The sequence below is a fragment of the Pristiophorus japonicus genome, unplaced genomic scaffold, assembly GCF_044704955.1.
Source record: "Pristiophorus japonicus isolate sPriJap1 unplaced genomic scaffold, sPriJap1.hap1 HAP1_SCAFFOLD_862, whole genome shotgun sequence".
NCBI lineage: Eukaryota > Metazoa > Chordata > Chondrichthyes > Pristiophoridae > Pristiophorus > Pristiophorus japonicus.
In genome coordinates this window covers 14,908-33,893 of record NW_027254785.1, presented here as the reverse complement: position 1 = coordinate 33,893, position 18,986 = coordinate 14,908, and the positions used below count along the sequence as shown (strand labels likewise).

Here is an 18,986-nt window from a genome sequence, read left to right as displayed (position 1 = left end):
CACACTCACAAACTGTCCACACACACACACTCAAACTGTCCACACACACACACTCACAAACTGTCCCCACACACACACTCACAAACTGCCCCCCCACACACACTCACAAACTGCCCACACACACACTCACAAACTGTCCACATACACACACTCACAAACTGTCCACATACACACACTCACAAACTGTCCACACACACACACTGTCCACACACACACACTCACAAACTGTCCACACACACACTCACAAACTGTCCACACACACACTCACAAACTGTCCCCACACACACACACTCACAAACTGTCCCCACACACACACTCACAAACTGTCCCCACACACACACTCACAAACTGTCCACACACACACACACTCACAAACTGTCCCCACACACACACTCACAAACTGTCCACACACACACACTCACAAACTGTCCCCACACACACACTCACAAACTGTCCACACACACACACACAAACTGTCCACACACACACACTCACAAACTGTCCCCACACACACACTCACAAACTGTCCACACACACACTCACAAACTGTCCATACACACACTCACAAACTGTCCCCACACACACACTCACAAACTGTCCCCACACACACTCACAAACTGTCCACACACACACTCACAAACTCCCCACACACACTCAAACTCCCCACACACACACTCACAAACTGTCCCCACACACACACTCACAAACTGTCCCCACACACACACTCACAAACTGTCCACACACACACACTCACAAACTGTCCCCACACACACTCACAAACTGTCCACACACACACTCACAAACTGTCCACACACACACTCACAAACTGTCCACACACACACTCACAAACTGTCCACACACACACTTACAAACTGTCCACACACACACTCACAAACTGTCCACACACACACTCACAAACTGTCCACACACACACTCACAAACCCTGCCCCATTCCCCCACACACCCCTTCACACCCCCCCGCTGACAATCTTTGATCCTTTGGGTGATTTGCGTTTCTTCCTCCTACGTTTCGCCACCTTTACGCCGTTAACCTTCAGCGGGAGTTTCTTGCAGGGCAGGTGGTCTCTCAGCATGTCTTGTACCTGGGGACGGACGGGAATCAGACAGTGAGGGGTCGGGTACCATAGAGAGGGTTCACAGTTATACCGCACCTCACCGGGGGGGGGGGCTCGCAGGGAACATCACCGAGCCACACACACCAGGGAATTCCCCCTCCTCCCCAACACCAGGGGATTCCCCCTCCCCCCAACACCAGGGAATTCCCCCTCCCCCCAACACCAGGGGATTCCCCCTCCCCCCAACACCAGGGGATTCCCCCTCCCCCCAACACCAGGGGATTCCCCTCCCCCCAACACCAGGGGATTCCCCTCCCCCCAACACCAGGGGATTCCCCCTCCCCCCCAACACCAGGGGATTCCCCTCCCCTCCCAACACCAGGGGAATTCCCCCTCCCCCCAACACCAGGGGATTTCCCCCCCCCACACACACCAGGGGAATCCCCTCCCCCCCACACACACACACACCAGGGGAATCCCCTCCCCCCCACACACACACACACCAGGGGAATCCCCTCCCACACACACACACACCAGGGGAATCCCAACTGGGAATGGTCAGTCAATGCCAACTAATGATGGTTAACTGGGGATGGTCAGTCAATGCCAACTAATGATGTGTAACTAGGAATGGTCAGTCTATGCCAACTAATGATGGTTAACTGGGGATGGTCAGTCAATGCCAACTAATGATGTGTAACTAGGAATGGTCAGTCTATGCCAACTAATGATGGTTAACTGGGGATGGTCAGTCTATGCCAACTAATGATGGTTAACTGGGGATGGTCAGTCTATGCCAGCTTTGCCCAGTGATGCCCAACACCCCGAGAATGAATGGAGAATAAACCCCTCACCTGCCGGAGGTAGGCCGCCTGTTTCTCGGGGGTGTCCAGTTTGTTTGTGCCGACGTACATCACTTGGACATCGGCCCTGACCTTCTCGCACTGCTCGTCTGTCAACCGTAGCACCCCTGGAACACGGAGAGGGCATGTATTCATCCGCAACTCCCAAACCCCCCCGGGCAGAGTGAGAGGCAGAAATACCACCCCCTCCCACCACGTGTAGGGGAGGGATTCAGAGAACCAGTCCCAACCGAGGGCCTTCTCCTGTGGGAGCTGGACCAGGCATCGATGGTCGAGCCCAATCCCTGCCTTCACTAACCCTTGGATGAGGGGAACCAAATGTAATATATCCACGTCTGCTGACGACACAAAGCTGGGTGGGAATGTAAGTTGTGAGGAGAATGCAGAGAGGCTCCAAGGGGGAAATCGACAGGGTAAGTGAGTGGGCCAGGACATGGCAGATGGAATATAATGTGGAGAAATGTGGAGTTCTGGTAGGAAAAATAGAAAAGCAAAGTATTTAAATGGTGAGAGATTGGGAAATGTTGGTGTTTAGAGGGACCTGGGGGTCCTTGTACACAAATCACTGAAAGTGAACCTGCAGGTACAGCAAGCAATGAAGAAAACAAATGGTATGTTGGCCTTTATTACAGGAGGATTTGAGTATAAGAGTAAAGAGGTCTTACTGCAATTATATCGGGCCCTGGTGAGACCACACCTGGAGTATTGTGCACAGTGTGGGTCTCCTTACCTCAGGAAGGATACACTTGTCACAGAGGGAGTGCAGCGAAGGTTCACCAGACTGATTCCTGGGATGGGGGGGATTGTCCTATGAGGAGAGATTGAGTGGACTAGGCCGATATTCTCTGGAGTTTAGAAGATCGCATTGAAACAGACACAATTCTGACAGGGATTGACCGGGTAGATGCAGGGAGGGTGTTTCCCCCCCGGGCTGGGGAGTCTAGAACCAGGGGGTCACACAGTCTCAGGATAAGGGGTCGGCCATTTAGGAGATGAGGAGGAATTTCTTCACTCAGAGGGTTGTGAATCTTTAGAATCCTCTGCCCCAGAGGGCTGTGGAGGCTCAGTCGTTGAGCATATTCAAGGCCGAGATGGATAGATTTTTGGATATTATGGGAATCGAGGGATATGGGGAGCGGGCAGGAAAGTGGTGTTGAGGTCGAAGATCAGCCATGATCTTATTGAATGGCGGAGCAGGCTCGAGGGGCCGAATGGCCGACTCCTGCTCCTGTGTTCTCCCCTCGCACTGTGGATCGAGAAGTTAGCACCACACCTCGCCCTTCAGAGGGCAACGAGAGAGGGGGCAATAAATGAGGGCAACGAGAGAGAGAGGGCAATAAATGAGGGCAACGAGAGAGGGGGCAATAAATGAGGGCAACGAGAGAGGGGGCAATAAATGAGGGCAACGAGAGAGGGGGCAATAAATGAGGGCAACGAGAGAGGGGGCAATAAATGAGGGCAACGAGAGAGGGGGCAATAAATGAGGGCAACGAGAGAGGGGGCAATAAATGAGGGCAACGAGAGAGGGGGCAATAAATGAGGGCAACGAGAGAGGGGGCAATAAATGAGGGCAACGAGAGAGGGGGCAATAAATGAGGGCAACGAGAGAGGGGGCAATAAATGAGGGCAACGAGAGAGGGGGCAATAAATGAGGGCAACGAGAGAGGGGGCAATAAATGAGGGCAACGAGTGAGGGGGCAATAAATGAGGGCAACGAGAGAGGGGGCAATAAATGAGGGCAACGAGAGAGGGGGCAATAAATGAGGCCACCCTCCCGACGTGTTATCTGACCCCCGAGAGGCAGTAGATACACAGTAAAGTGGAGGGGGTTCGCGGGTGATGGTAGGATTGGCCTTCTCTGTGAACTTGGGGCTCAGCACCCCTCAGTCCCCACGCCTGCCCCCCTCAGTCCCTTCCCCTCGGCCCTCGGCCCCCGCGCCCCACCCCCCTCACCGCTCAGAAGTCAGTTTATAAAGCAGGATATTTGGGAGATCCAATTTGAGGATTATGTCAGGGGCTGAACATTTCTGGCTATGGACCCTGGAAGAGTCTGATTAGATGGTTCCTACCACAAGCCGATCGATACCTGGCGTTATACGTTTCCCCTTTGAAGGTTTGCATTCAGTGTCTGCTTTCGACGGTCCCTTGGTTCCGTGACTTGCCCCCTTCCCTGGACCTGTAACGAAAGGACAGCTGCTTGGGAACTGGAGAATGGAGAAATAGCCCTGGGTCAAACGTCTTTATATAACCCACGATTATCCAATCCAACACAGCCCTCAATCACCCGCTCCCCCCTCAGACCCCAGGCCCCGCTCCCCCCTCAGTCCCCGGGCCCCGCATCCCCCTCAGACCCCGGGCCCCGCTCCCCCCTCAGACCCCGCTCCCCCCCTCAGTAAAAGACGGGATGACTATCGGGAACTGAGCTTTTCCGGAGTCACATTGTGTGAAGGATCTGCACAGAATGGAGCCCACAAGGCAGATACCTGAGGCTGCAGACCCCGCTGGGATAGTGGATGGATGGTCAGTGGGTTCTCGAGTCGATTGTTCCTCGGGTCCCTGAGTTGGGGATGTCTCTGGATCTGTAACAAAGGAAGAGAGACACGGGAGAGTGCGGAGTGGGGAACAGAACTGGGCATCAGGCAGATACAGGAGTATGGAGAATGTCAGACACCTGTCTTTATTTAAACCCTAATACACCACTCACACAATGTTCAGTCACTGCATCCAACTTCCCTCGGTCCTCCTCCCACCCCCTCGGTCCCCTCCCCCCGCACCCTCAGTCCCCACACTCACTGCGCTCCACTACCCGCTCCCCTCAGTCCCCGCTCCCCTCAGTCACTGCAGACCTTGCCCCTCCCGAGTGTCCAGACCCCCGCTTCCCTCGGTCTCAGCGCCCTCCCCCCCTTCAGTCTCCGCGGCCCACTATCCCCCTCAGTCTCCGGACCCCGTTCTCCCCTCACTCCTCTAATCCCACACTGATCGGTTCCTTTGAGTGAACAGTGTGTATAGATTGTACCCAACAATACCCATACCTGAGGCTGAAGACCCCGCTGGGATCGTGGATGAACGGTCAGTGGATTCTTGAGTCGATTGTTCCTGAGTTGTGGCTGTCTCTGGATCTGTAATAAAGGGAGAGGGACATGGGAGAGTGCAGAGTGGGAACTCCAGAACAGGTCAGTACGGTGATCGTCATATACCCGTCTTTATATAATCCCTCATCATCGAACCCCTCATCCCTCAGTCCCCGCTCCCCTCAGTCCCCGCTCCCCTCAGTCCCCGCTCCCCCCTGCTCCCCTCGGTCCCCACTCCCCTTGGTCCCCGCTCCCCTCGGTCCCTGCGCCCCCCTCAATACCCGCTCCCCCCTCGGACCCCGCTCTCCGCTCCCCCCTCGGTCACGGGACCCCGCTCCCCCATCAGGCACTGCACCCCACTCCGGTCAATCGCCGGACCCCGCCCCACCCCTCCCCGCACCCCCCTCCCCTCACTCCAGGCGCCCCCCTCCCCTCACTCCAGGCGCCCCCCTCCCCTCACTCCAGGCGCCCCCCTCCCCTCACTCCAGGCGCCCCCCTCCCCTCACTCCAGGCGCCCCCCCTCCCCTCACTCCACGCGCCCCCCTCCCCTCACTCCAGGCGCCCCCCTCCCCTCACTCCAGGCGCCCCCCTCCCCTCACTCCAGGCGCCCCCCTCCCCTCACTCCAGGCGCCCCCCTCCCCTCACTCCAGGCGCCCCCCTCCCCCCACTCCAGGCGCCCCCCTCCCCTCACTCCAGGCGCCCCCCTCCCCTCACTCCAGGCGCCCCCCTCCCCTCACTCCAGGCGCCCCCCTCCCCTCACTCCAGGCGCCCCCCTCCCCTCACTCCAGGCGCCCCCCTCCCCTCACTCCAGGCGCACCCCTCCCCTCACTCCAGGCGCACCCCTCCCCTCACTCCAGGCGCACCCCTCCCCTCACTCCAGGCGCACCCCTCCCCTCACTCCAGGCGCACCCCTCCCCTCACTCCAGGCGCACCCCTCCCCTCACTCCAGGCGCACCCCTCCCCTCACTCCAGGCGCACCCCTCCCCTCACTCCAGGCGCACCCCTCCCCTCACTCCAGGCGCACCCCTCCCCTCACTCCAGGCGCCCCCCTCCCCTCACTCCAGGCGCCCCCCTCCCCTCACTCCAGGCGCCCCCCTCCCCTCACTCCAGGCGCCCCCCTCCCCTCACTCCACGCGTCCCCCTCCCCTCACTCCACGCGTCCCCCTCCCCTCACTCCACGCGCCCCCCTCCCCACACTCCACGCGCCCCCCTCCCCTCACTCCACGCGCCCCCCTCCCCTCACTCCACGCGCCCCCCTCCCCTCACTCCACGCGCCCCCCTCCCCTCACTCCACGCGCCCCCCTCCCCTCACTCCACGCGCCCCCCTCCCCTCACTCCACGCGCCCCCCTCCCCTCACTCCACGCGCCCCCCTCCCCTCACTCCACGCGCCCCCCTCCCCTCACTCCACGCGCCCCCCCCCCCTCACTCCACGCGCCCCCCCTCCCCTCACTCCACGCGCCCCCCTCCCCTCACTCCACGCGCCCCCCTCCCCTCACTCCACGCGCCCCCCCTCCCCTCACTCCACGCGCCCCCCCTCCCCTCACTCCACGCGCCCCCCTCCCCTCACTCCACGCGTCCCCCTCCCCTCAGTCCCCGCGTCCCCCTCCCCTCAGTAAGAGATTGGAAGAATCTGAGGTGCAGAAAATGTCACCAGTCAAATTGTGTGAAGGGTCTGCAAAGAATGGAGCCCACAAGGCAGATACCTGAGGCTGCAGACCCCGCTGGGATAGTGGATGGATGGTCAGTGGGTTCTCGAGTCGATTGTTCCTCGGGTCCCTGAGTTGGGGATGTCTCTGGATCTGTAATAAAGGAAGAGAGACACGGGAGAGTGCAGAGTGGGGAACAGAACTGGGCATCAGGCAGAGAGTTGTACCCCTGAAGCACCAATAACCTCAGTCTTACTCTCCGCCCTGGTAAAAACTTCCCCAAATTAAACCTGGATCCTTTCCGCCTTCTCTAAACCAGGTTCCAATCTGTCTCCCAGCTCAGCCGCCCCTCCAACTCACTGCTCACAGACAGACCTCATGGGGTATCTCAGTCCCCAGGTGAACACGGAGTGTAGAGGGTGGGGACACTGGATGGTCAGTGGGAGATACCATGGGGTATCTCAGTCCCCAGGTGAACACTGAGTGTAGAGGGTGGGGACACTGGATGGTCAGTGGGAGATACCATGGGGTATCTCAGTCCCCAGGTGAACGCTGAGTGTAGAGGGTGGGGACACTGGATGGTCAGTGGGAGATACCATGGGGTATCTCAGTCCCCAGGTGAACACTGTGTGTAGAGAGTGGGGACACTGGATGGTCAGTGGGAGATACCATGGGGTATCTCAGTCCCTGGGTGAACACTGAGTGTAGAGGGAGGTGACACTCGATGGTCAGACACCAGTCTTCGCATAAACCAGAAGCATCCAGCCCCAGTCTACGTGTGTGGGCGGCGCCGAGGGAGTGTCGCGCTGTCAGAGAGGCAGTGCCGTACTGTCGGAGGGGCAGTACTGAGGGAGTGCCGCACTGTCGGAGGGGCAGTACTGAGGGAGTGCCGTACTGCACTGTCGGAGGGGCAGTACTGAGGGAGTGCCGCACTGTCGGAGGGGCAGTACTGAGGGAGCGTCGCACTGTCAGAGGGGCAGTACTGAGGGAGTGCCGCACTGTCGGAGGGGCAGTACTGAGGGAGCGTCGCGCTGTCGGAGGGGCAGTACTGAGGGAGTGCCGTACTGCACTGTCGGAGGGGCAGTACTGAGGGGGAGTGCCGCACTGTCGGAGGGGCAGTACAGAGGGAGCACCGCACTGTCGGAGGGGCAGTACTGAGGGAGTGCCGCACTGTCGGAGGGGCAGTACTGAGGGAGCGCCGCACTGTCGGAGGGGCAGTACTGAGGGAGTGCCGCACTGTCGGAGGGATAGTACTGAGGGAGCGGCGTACTGTCGGAGCGGCAGTACTGAGGGAGTGCCGCACTGTCGGAGGGGCAGTACTGAGGGAGCGCCGCACTGTCGGAGGGGCAGTACTGAGGGAGTGCCGTACTGTCGGAGGGGCAGTACTGAGGGATCGTCGCACTGTCGGAGGGGCAGTACTGAGGGAGCGCCGCACTGTCGGAGGGGCAGGACTGAGGGAGTGCCGCACTGTCGGAGGGGCAGTACTGAGGGAGCGCCGCACTGTCGGAGGGGCAGTACTGAGGGAGTGCCGTACTGTCGGAGGGGCAGTACTGAGGGATCGTCGCACTGTCGGAGGGGCAGTACTGAGGGAGCGCCGCACTGTCGAAGGGGCAGGACTGAGGGAGTGCCGCACTGTCGGAGGGGCAGTACTGAGGGAGCGCCGCACTGTCGGAGGGGCAGTACTGAGGGAGTGCCGCACTGTCGGAGGGGCAGTGCTGAGGGAGCGCCGCACTGTCGGAGGGGCAGTGCTGAGGGAGCGCCGCACTGTCAGAGGGGCAGTACTGAGGGAGCGCCGCACTGTCGGAGGGGCTGTCTTTCGGATGAGACGTTAAACCGAGGCCCCGTCTGATCTCTCAGGTGGACGCAAAAGATCCCGGGGCACTATTTGCAGGAAGTGCGGGCGCTGGAGGAAGAGTTTCCCTGTGTCCTGTGCAATATTTATCCCTCAATCAATATCACAAACAGATGACCTGGTCATTATCACATTGCTGTGTGTGTGGGTCTCTCTCTCTCTCTCCCCCTCCTCCCTCCCTATGGTGACCCATGGGCCCTGCAGGAACAGGGTGCTCAATATACAGAACAGCGTCTGATTCAGCTCCATGTAGTTTAGGGGTAAAGCAATATTTGTCCTTCAGTTCCTTTATCCGTTGTGTGTATGTGGGTGGGGGGGGGGGGCGCGTGTAACTTTCTTAATTCTGTGGATGATGTGGGACATCCCAGAGTCCCCCCCCCTCTGGGTCACTCACAATCGCCAATGTACCTGTGCAATAAGCTGCGTGATTGGGGGGTGTCCGCTTCAACTGGTAAACGGAGTAACTGGTGCAGTTTTTGATCTTTATCTCCAGGGTCCTGCAGCAGGGCTTTCCAGCCCAGGTAAAACACACTGTCCCCGTCACTTCTCCCTGTCCCACGGTGGGATGAGTTCCTGAAAACGAGGATTGTAAATATTGAAGGATGTAACGGAGGGGAACAGTGCTGGACAGTGAATGTAAATCTGAGATTATAAAGTCTGAAAGTACCCTTTAACCAGCCTGGGTGTTGTGTGGAGCAGTGATAGTCTGGGACCTCAGTCTCCGGAATCTTCCATCCGCCAGAACTGAAACAACAATCACACAGAGTCAGTCAGCCCCTGAACTGATTCAATGATCGACTGATAGAAGCTGTTCCCCTTTCCCTGTATCCACTCCCTGCCCCATTGCTCTGACTGATGGTCCCGCTCTCTCCACACAACCGCTTCCTAATCTCACACTTTGCTCTCTTCAGTACATTTACTCCTGGTTTATTGATCAGTTTATCTGTCACTTCCCCCTCACGTTACCTTTTAAATCTGTACCATCCTTGGACAAGATCCCGATCACACTGAGTGTTTCCGATACAGTCAGTCTCACCACAATCCGTGCTCCTCCAGGGCTGGTCCAGGACTGTGTGATCGACACACGGGTCAGTGAGTGTGGAGTCTGCAACTGAGGGACAGAAAGGTGTTTAATGTTAATATAAAGCACAGTTAATGTTACACAGCGGTTTGTACCCCCTGAAGCACCAATAATGTCAGTCTTACTCTCCGCCCTGGTAAAACCTTCCCCAAATTAAACCTGGATCCTTTCCTCCTTCTCTAAACCAAGTTCCAATCTGTCTCCCAGCTCAGCCTCCCCTCCAACTCGCTGCTCACAGACAGACCTCATGGGGTATCTCAGTCCCCAGGTGAACACTGAGTGTAGAGGGTGGGGACACTGGATGGTCAGTGGGAGATACCATGGGGTATCTCAGTCCCTGGGTGAACACTGAGTGCAGAGGGTGGGGACACTCGATGGTCAGTGGGAGGTACCATGGGGTATCTCAGTCCCCAGGTGAACACTGAGTGTAGCGGGTGGGGACACTGGATGGTCAGTGGGAGATACCATGGGGTATCTCAGTCCCCAGGTGACCACTGAGTGTAGAGGGTGGTGACACTGGATAGTCAGTGGGAGATACCATGGGGTATCTCAGTCCCCAGGTGAACACTGAGTGTAGAGGGTGGTGACACTGGATGGTCAGACACCAGTCTTCGCATAAACCAGAAGCATCCAGCCCCAGTCTACGTGTGTGGGCGGCGCCGAGGGAGTGTCGCGCTGTCAGAGGGGCAGTACTGAGGGAGTGCCGCACTGTCGGAGGGGCAGTACTGAGGGAGTGCCGCATTGTCGGAGGGGCAGTACTGAGGGAGTGCCGCACTGTCGGAGAGGCAGTACTGAGGGAGTGACGCACTGTCGGAGAGGCAGTACTGAGGGAGAGCAGCACTGTCGGAGGGGCAGTACTGAGGGAGTGCCGCACTGTCGGAGGGGCAGTACTGAGGGAGTGCCGCACTGTCGGAGGGGCAGTACTGAGGGAGTGCCGCACTGTCGGAGGGGCAGTACTGAGGGAGAGCCGCACTGTCGGAGGGGCAGTACTGAGGGAGCGCTGCACTGTCGGAGGGGCAGTACTGAGGGAGCGCTGCACTGTCGGAGGGGCAGTACTGAGGGAGCGCTGCACTGTTGGAGGGGCAGTACTGAGGGAGTGCCGCACTGTCGGAGGGGCAGTACTGAGGGAGAGCCGCACTGTCGGAGGGGCAGTACTGAGGGAGAGCCGCACTGTCGGAGGGGCAGTGCTGAGGGAGTGCCGCATTGTCGGTGGGGCAGTGCTGAGGGAATGCCGCACTGTCAGTGGGGCAATACTGAGGGAAAGCCACATTGTCGCAGGGGCAGTACTGAGGGAGAGCCGCACTGTCGGAGGGGCAGTCCTGAGGGAGAGCCGCACTGTCGGAGGAGCAGTACTGAGGGAGCGCCGCACTGTCGGAGGAGCAGTACGGAGTGAGCGCCGCACTGTCGGAGGGGCAGTACTGAGAGAGCGCCGCACTGTCGGAGGGGCAGTACTGAGAGAGCGCCGCACTGTCGGAGGGGCAGTACTGAGGGAGCGCCGCACTGTCGGAGGAGCAGTACTGACGGAGCGGAGCACTGTCGGAGGGGCAGTACTGAGGGAGTGCCGCACTGTCGGAGGAGCAGTACTGAGGGAGCGGAGCACTGTCGGAGGGGCAGTACTGAGAGAGCGCCGCACTGTCGGAGGGGCAGTACTGAGAGAGCGCCGCACTGTCGGAGGGGCAGTACTGAGAGATCGCCGCACTGTCGGAGGGGCAGTACTGAGAGAGCGCCGCACTGTCGGAGGGGCCATCTTTCGGATGAGACGTTAAACGAGACCCCGTCTGCTCTATTGGATGGATGTAAAAGACCCCATGGCCACTATTTCGAAGAAAAGTAGGGGACTTATCCCCGGTGTTCTGGGGCCAATATTTATCCCTCAATCAACATTACAAACACAGATTATCTGGGTCATTATCATATTGCTGTTTGTGGGAGCTTGCTGTGCACAAATTGGATGCCGCATTTCCCACAATACAACAGTGACTACACTCCAAAAGTACTTCATTGACTGTAAAGGGCTTTGAGACGTCCGGTGGTTGTGAAACTATGAAAGTTACACATGCCACCCACCTTTGAGTCCGGGACACAATGGATAAAACTGAAACGCAAAGTCTGCTTTACCCCGAAACTACATGGAGCTGAATCAGACGCTGTTCTGTACATCAACCACCCTGTTCCTGCAGGGATCAGTGCTGGGACCCCAACTATTTACAATCTATATTAACGACTTGGAAGAAGGGACTGAGTGTAACGTAGCCAAGTTTGCTGACGACACAAAGATGGGCAGAAAAGCAATGTGTGAGGAGGACACAAAAAACCTGCAAAAGGACATAGACAGGCTAAGTGAGTGGGCAGAAATCTGGCAGATGGAGTATAATGTTGGAAAGTGTGAGGTCATGCACTTTGGCAGAAAAAAAAATCAAAGAGCAAGTTATTACTTAAATGGAGAAAGATTGCAAAGTGCTGCAGTACAGCGGGACCTGGGGGTACTTGTGCATGAAACACAAAAGGTTAGTATGCAGGTACAGCAAGTGATCAGGAAGGCCAATGGTATCTTGGCCTTTATTGCAAAAGGGATGGAGTATAAAAGCAGGGAAGTCTTGCTCCAGTTATACAGGGTATTGGTGAGGCCACACCTGGAGTACTGCGTGCAGTTTTGGTTTCCATATTTACGAAAGGATATACTTGCTTTGGAGGCAGTTCAGAGAAGGTTCACTCGGTTGATTCTGGAGATGAGGGGGTTGACTTATGAGGAAAGGCTGAGGAGGTTGGGCCTCTACTCATTGGAATTCAGAAGAATGAGAGGTGATCTTATCGAGACGTGTAAGATTATGAGGGGGCTCGACAAGGTGGATGCAGAGAGGATGTTCCCACTGATGGGGGAGACTAGAACTAGGGGGGCATGGTCTTAGAATAAGGGGCCATCCATTTAAAACTGAGATGAGGAGTCATTTCTTCTCTCAGAGGGTTGTAAATCTGTGGAATTCGCTGCCTCAGAGAGCTGTGGAAGCTGGGACATTGAATATATTTAAGACAGAGATAGACAATTTCTTAACCGATAAGGGAATAAGGGGGCGGGCAGGGAAGTGGAGCTGAGTCCATGATCGGATCAGCCACGATTGTGTTAAATGGCGGAGCAGGCCCGAGGCTCCGTATGGCCGACTCCTGCTCCTATTTCTTGTGTTCTTATGTTATGTTCTTATCCTTGGCATTATAGAGGCAGAGAGTACAAAAGCAAGGAAGCTATTCCGAACCTTTGTAAATCGCTGGTTAGACCTGCGCTGGAATATTGTGTCCAATTCTGGCAACACACTTTGGGAAGGGTATCAGTGTCTTCGAGTGGGTATATCAGAGATTAACTAGAATGGTACCAGGAAAGAGAGACTTCAGTGACAAGCTGAAGCAGGGACCTATACATCATCATAGACAGTCCCTCGGAATCGAGGAAGACTTGCTTCCACTCTTAAAGTGTGTTCTCAAGTAACTGAACCGTCCAATACGGGAACCACAGTCCCTGTCACAGGCGGGACAGACAGTGGTTGAGGGAAGGGGAGGGTGGGACTGGTTTGCTGCACGCTCCTTCCGCTGCCTGCGCTTGCTTTCTGCACGCTCTCGGCGACGAGACTCGAGGTGCTCAGCGCCCTCCCGGATGCACTTCCTCCACTTAGGGCGGACTGGTCTTTGGGCCAGGGACTCCCAGGTGTCGGTGGGGATGTTGCACTTTATCAGGGAGGGTGTCCTTGAAACGTTTTCTCTGCCCACCTGGGGGCTCGCTTGCCGTGTCGGAGTTCCGAGTAGAGCGCTTGCTTTGGGAGTCTCGTGTCGGGCGTGCGAACAATGTGGCCCGCTCAACGGAGGTGTTCAAACTTACGAGGGGTTTGGGTAGAGTAGCGAGGGAGAAACGGTTTGCACTGCCTGGGGGCTCAGTAACCAGAGGACACAGATTGAAGATAATTGGCAAACAAGAGGGTGGATGGGGGGGAAACGTATTTTGTGCAGCGAGTTGCTATGGGCTGGCCTGTGCTGCCTGAAGCAGATTCAATAGTGACCTTCAAAAGGGAACTGGATAAATACCTGAAACACAAACATTTGTAGGGCTACCGGGAAAGTGCAGCAATAATACAAATACTAAAGGTCTATAACAAATACAGAAATAATATCCAATAATGCAAGAGCGATAACAAATGCATTATAATCAATAATGCAACTATTAAGAATCTTAACAAATGCATAATAAATAATAATAATGCAAATATGAAAGATCTATAACAAATGCATAATTAATATCAATCAATAATGAAAATATTAAAAGGTCTATGAGGAACGCATAATAAATAAATGTAGGCAGAGACTCTCCTGCACCGCTACCTCTAGAGACCCCCCACACACACACACCGCTACCTCTAGAGACCCCCCCCCCACACACACCGCTACCTCTAGAGACCCCCCCCACACACACCGCTACCTCTCGAGACCCCCCCCACACACACCGCTACCTCTAGAGACCCCCCCCACACACACCGCTACCTCTAGAGACACCCCACACACACACACCGCTATCTCTAGAGACCCCCCACACACACATCGCTACCTCTAGAGACCCCCCCTACACACCGCTACCTCTAGAGACCCCCCCCACACACACCGCTACCTCTAGAGACCCCCCACACACCGCTACCTCTAGAGACCCCCCCACACACATCGCTACCTCTAGAGACCCCCCCCACACACACCGCTACCTCTAGAGACCCCCACCCACACACATCGCTACCTCTAGAGACCCCCCCCCACACACATCGCTACCTCTAGAGACCCCCCCCCCACACACACCGCTACCTCGAGAGATCCCCCACACACTGCTACCTCTAGAGACCCCCCAGCCCCGCAGGACCTATCCTTGGCACCCTCCCATTGAACGACGTGCTGTCCTGCTCCTGACCGAGCTCAACCTCTGACCTCTGACCCTCTCCGTCACAAAGACCAGCGACGTCAACCTCCGTAATGTCGCCCATCTCCGCCCCAGCCTCCTCCTGCCGAGACCCTGGTCCTTGTCCAGCCCTGACTACCCCAACGCAGGCGTTCTGCAATACTGAATGATACTGATACTTATTGTGGCGTTTCTGATTCCACGACAGGCGGGTTAATCCGGAATAAATTCAGAAAATGCAGGAAATACTCGGCAGTGTGCGTGGAGCCAGACCTGGACGTACAAACTTCAAATTCTTTCACGTCCTCGCCCCTCCCCGTCTCTGCAATCCCCGCCAACTGTCTGTGGATCAGCCATGATGGTATTAAACGGCAGAGCAGGCTCGAGGGGCCGTATGGCCTCCTCCTGCTCCTGTTATGTTCTCCCGACTCGAGCCTCTTCCCTCTGCTCCCTTTCCCCAGCATTATGCTCAAATTGTGTAATGCTTTTGGTTAGGTCACAGTTGGAGTACTGCGTGTAGTTCTGGTCACCGTATTATAGAAGGACGTGATCGCACTAGAGAGGTCGCAGAGGGGTTTTACTGGGATGCTGCCTGGAATGGAGAATCTTAGTTCTGAGGACAGATTGGATAGGCTGGGTTTGTTCTCATTGGAACAGAGGAGGTTGAGAGGAGACCTCATTGAGGTGTACAAAATATTGAGGGGCCTGGACATAGTGGATAGTACGGGCCTATTTCCATTGGTGGAGGGGTCTATTGCGAGGGGGTATAGTTTTAAGGTGGTTGGTGGAAGGTTTAGAGGGGATTTGAGGGGGGGGGGCTTCTTTACGCAGAGGGTTGTGGGGATCTGGAACTCACTGCCTGGAAGAGTGGTGGATGCAGAAACCCTCACCACTTTTAAGAGATGGTTGGATGAGCCCTTAAAGTGCAGTAACCTGCAGGGTTACGGACCGAGAGCTGGTAATTGGGATTAGACTGGATGACCTCTTGTTGGCCGGTGCAGATATAATGGTAAGTACTGCAGGGAATCGACTCCGGCCAGGGTGATCTCCTGGACTAGTGTCGATCGCCTGGATGGGTCGAAGAGGAATTTTCCCAGATTTTTTCTCCCTAAATTGGCCTGGGTTTCTATCTGGTTTTTGCCTCTCCCAGGAGATCACATGGCTCCGGTTGGGGTGGAGTGTAGAATGTTTCAGTGTAAGGGGTGTTGCAGTTGTGTGGGGCGGACTGGTTGGGCTGGGTGCTCTTTGCCTTTCCGCCATTGTTCATTGTTCGTAAGTTTATCTGTAACCTTCAGGGCTGCTGACCGAGGGCTGGGCGGCTCTTTGTCGGCCGGCGTGGACACGATGGGCCGAAATGGCCTCCTTCTGTGCTGTAAATGTCTATGTTTCTATGAGCAGCTGTGCCTTTAGCCATCGAGGCCTAAAGTCTTGGAATTCCCCCCTATACCATTCCACTTGTTCACCTCCTTTAAGACCCTCCCTAACACTTCCGTCCACCCCCCAAACATCTCCGTCCCTGCCACGTCATATGTTCTTATGGTCAAAGAAGTGTAAGAAATAGGAGCAGGAGTCGGCCATTCGGTCCCTCGAGCCTGCTCCGCCATTTAATACCATCATGGCTGATCCGATCACGGACACAGCTCCACTTCCCTGCCCGCCCCCTTATCCCCTTATCGGTTAAGAAATTGTCTATCTCTGTCTTAAATATATTCAATGTCCCGGCTTCCACAGCTCTCTGAGGCAGTGAATTCCATAGATTTACAACCCTCTGAGAGAAGAAATTCCTCATCTCAGTTTTAAATGGGCGGACCCTTATTCTAAGACCATGCCCCCCAGTTCTAGTCTCCCCCATCAGTGGGAACATCCTCTCTGCATCCACCTTGTCAAGCCCCCTCATAATCTTATACATCTCGATAAGATCACCTCTCATTCTTCTGAATTCCAATGAGTAGAGGTCCAACCTCCTCAACCTGTCCTCATAAGTCAACCCCCTCATCTCCGGAATCAATCGAGTGAACCTTCTCTGAACTGCTGCCAAAGCCTTAAATACGGAGACCAAAACTGCACGCAGTACTCCAGGTGTGGCCTCACCAATACCCCTGTACAGCTGTAGCAAGACTTCCCTGCTTTTATTCCCCATCCCCTTTGCAATAAAGGCCAAGATACCATTGGCCTTCCTGATCACTTGCTGTACCTGCATACTAACCTTTTGTGTTTCATGCACAAGTACCCCCAGATCCCGCTGTACTGCGGCACTTTGCAATCTTTCTCCATTTAAATGATAACTTGCTCTTTGATTTTTTTTCTGCCAAAGTGCATGACCTCACACATTACTCCATCTGCCAAATTTTTGCCCACTCACTTAGCCTGTCTATGTCCTTTTGCAGATTTTTTTGTGTCCTCCTCACACATTGCTTTTCCTCCCATCTTTGTATCGACAGCAAACTTGGCTACGATACACTCAGTCCCTTCTTCCAAGTTGTTAATATAGATTGTAAATAGTTGGGGTCACAGCACTGATCCCTGCGAAACACCTTGGAAGATTATTCTACGTGAAGATGTTCAATAAACACCTGTACTTGATGTTCAAGAGGTGCACATTGTCTATTATGAGAATGACTTACTCAGGTAACCCAGAAGCAGCAACAGAGTCCTCATCTCACTGGGCAATGTTCTGGAACAGGAAATGCAGAATTAGTATCAGAGAAAGTTGAGGGGGATTGGAGGGAACTTTCAATGGGAAGTGAGACAGGCCGTGGGTACATCTAGCTCTAGTGGGTGAGCTCTATCTCTCTCCCTCACTGGGACCCGACAGACAGAGGTGAGCTCTCTCTCTTTCCCTCACTGGGACCCTACAGATAGAGGTGAGCTCTCCCTCTCTCCCTCACTGGGACCCGACAGACAGAGGTGAGCTCTATCTCTCTCCCTCACTGGGACCCTACAGACAGAGGTGAGCTCTCTCTCTCTCCCTCACTGGGACCCTACAGACAGTGGTGAGCTCTATCTCTCTCCCTCACTGGGACCCTACAGACAGAGGTGAGCTCTCCCTCTCTCCCTCACTGGGACTCTACAGATAGAGGTGAGCTCTCCCTCTCTCCCTCACTGGGACCCGACAGACAGAGGTGAGCTCTATCTCTCTCCCTCACTGGGACCCTACAGACAGAGGTGAGCTCTATTTCTCTCCCTCACTGTGACCCTACAGACAGAGGTGAGCTCTCCCACTCTCCCTCACTGGGACCCTACAGACAGAGGTGAGCTCTCCCTCACTGGGACCCTACAGACAGAGGTGAGCTCTCCCTCTCCGGGACCCTGCAGACAGAGGTGAGCTCTCCCACTCTCCCTCACTGGGACCCCACAGACAGAGGTGAGCTCTCCCTCTCTCCCTCACTGGGACCCTACAGACAGAGGTGAGCTCTATCTCTCTCCCTCACTGGGACCCGACAGACAGGGGTGAGCTCTCCCTCTCTGGGACCCTACAGACAGGGGTGAGCTCTCCCTCTCTCTCTCACTGGGACCCTACAGACAGAGGTGAACTCTCCCTCTCTGGGACCCTACAGACAGAGGTGAGCTCTCTCTCTCCCCCTCACTGGGACCCTACAGACAGAGGTGAGCTCCATCTCTCTCCCTCACTGGAACCCTACAGACAGAGGTGAGCGCTCTCTCTCTCTCCCTCACTGGGATCCTACAGACAGAGGTGAGCTCTCCCTCTCTCCCTCACTGGGACCCTACAGACAGAGGGAGCACCCTCGCCTCTGAGTCAGATGTTTGTGGATTCAAATTCCACTCCAGGAACTTGAGCTCATAAATCTAGACTGACACACCCAGTGCAGTACCGAGGGAGCGCCGCAGTCAGAGGGGCAGTACTGAGGGAGCGCCGTTCTGTCGGAGGGGCAGTGCCGAGGGAGCGCCGCACTGTCGGAGGGGCAGTACTGAGGGAGTGCCGCACTGTCGGAGGGGCAGTACTGAGGGAGCGCCGCACTGTCAGAGGGGCAGTACTGAGGGAGCCCCGCACTGTCAGAGGGGCAGTACTGAGGGAGCGCCGCACTGTCAGAGGGGCCGTCTTTCAGATGAGACATTAAACCGAGGTCCCGTCTGCTCTCAGGTGGATGTAAAAGATCCCGGGGCATTATTTGGAAGAAGAGCAGGGGAGTTCTCCCCGGTGTCCTGGGGCCAATATTTATCCCTCAATCAACATAGCAAAAAAACAGATTATCTGGGTCATTAACACAATGCTGTGTGTGGAAGCTTGCTGTGCACAATTTGGCTGCCGCGTTTCCCACATTGCAACAGTGACTACACTCCAAAAGTACTTCATTGGCGTCAAAGCGATTGAGACGTCCGGTGAAAGGCGTTTATAAATGCAAATCTTTCTTTCTTATCAATATACATTAATCATTTAGACAAAGTAATTGAATGTAATATCTCCAAGTTTGCAGATGACACTAAGCTGGGTGGCGGTGTGAGCTGTGAGG

General features: G+C 55.7%; 1 protein-coding gene across 1 annotated transcript; it reads right to left on the bottom strand.

Moving 5' to 3' along the window:
- Positions 1-968: 968 nt before the first annotated feature.
- Positions 969-17,184, bottom strand: LOC139257581 (uncharacterized). The gene is made up of 10 exons (XM_070874520.1): positions 17,139-17,184; positions 9,476-9,620; positions 9,177-9,253; positions 8,918-9,082; positions 6,715-6,810; positions 4,972-5,058; positions 4,423-4,518; positions 4,026-4,115; positions 1,931-2,046; positions 969-1,103 (listed from the first exon to the last, which is right to left on the bottom strand). The coding sequence occupies exons 1-10, from the start codon at positions 17,170-17,172 to the stop codon at positions 969-971; spliced, it is 1,041 nt and encodes a 346-aa protein (XP_070730621.1). The 5' UTR covers positions 17,173-17,184.
- Positions 17,185-18,986: the final 1,802 nt, after the last annotated feature.

Bases quoted from the DNA above. Each gene is read 5' to 3' on its own strand.
- LOC139257581 (XM_070874520.1), bottom strand. From the start codon at position 17,172: ATGAGGACTCTGTTGCTGCTTCTGGGTTACCTGA. The intron at 5,059-6,714 runs GTATCTGCCTTG...CCTTTATTACAG, and splicing joins AGCGGGGTCTGCAGCCTCAG to ATCCAGAGACAGCCACAACT. The intron at 1,104-1,930 runs GTGAGGGGTTTA...GTCCGTCCCCAG, and splicing joins AGGCGGCCTACCTCCGGCAG to GTACAAGACATGCTGAGAGA.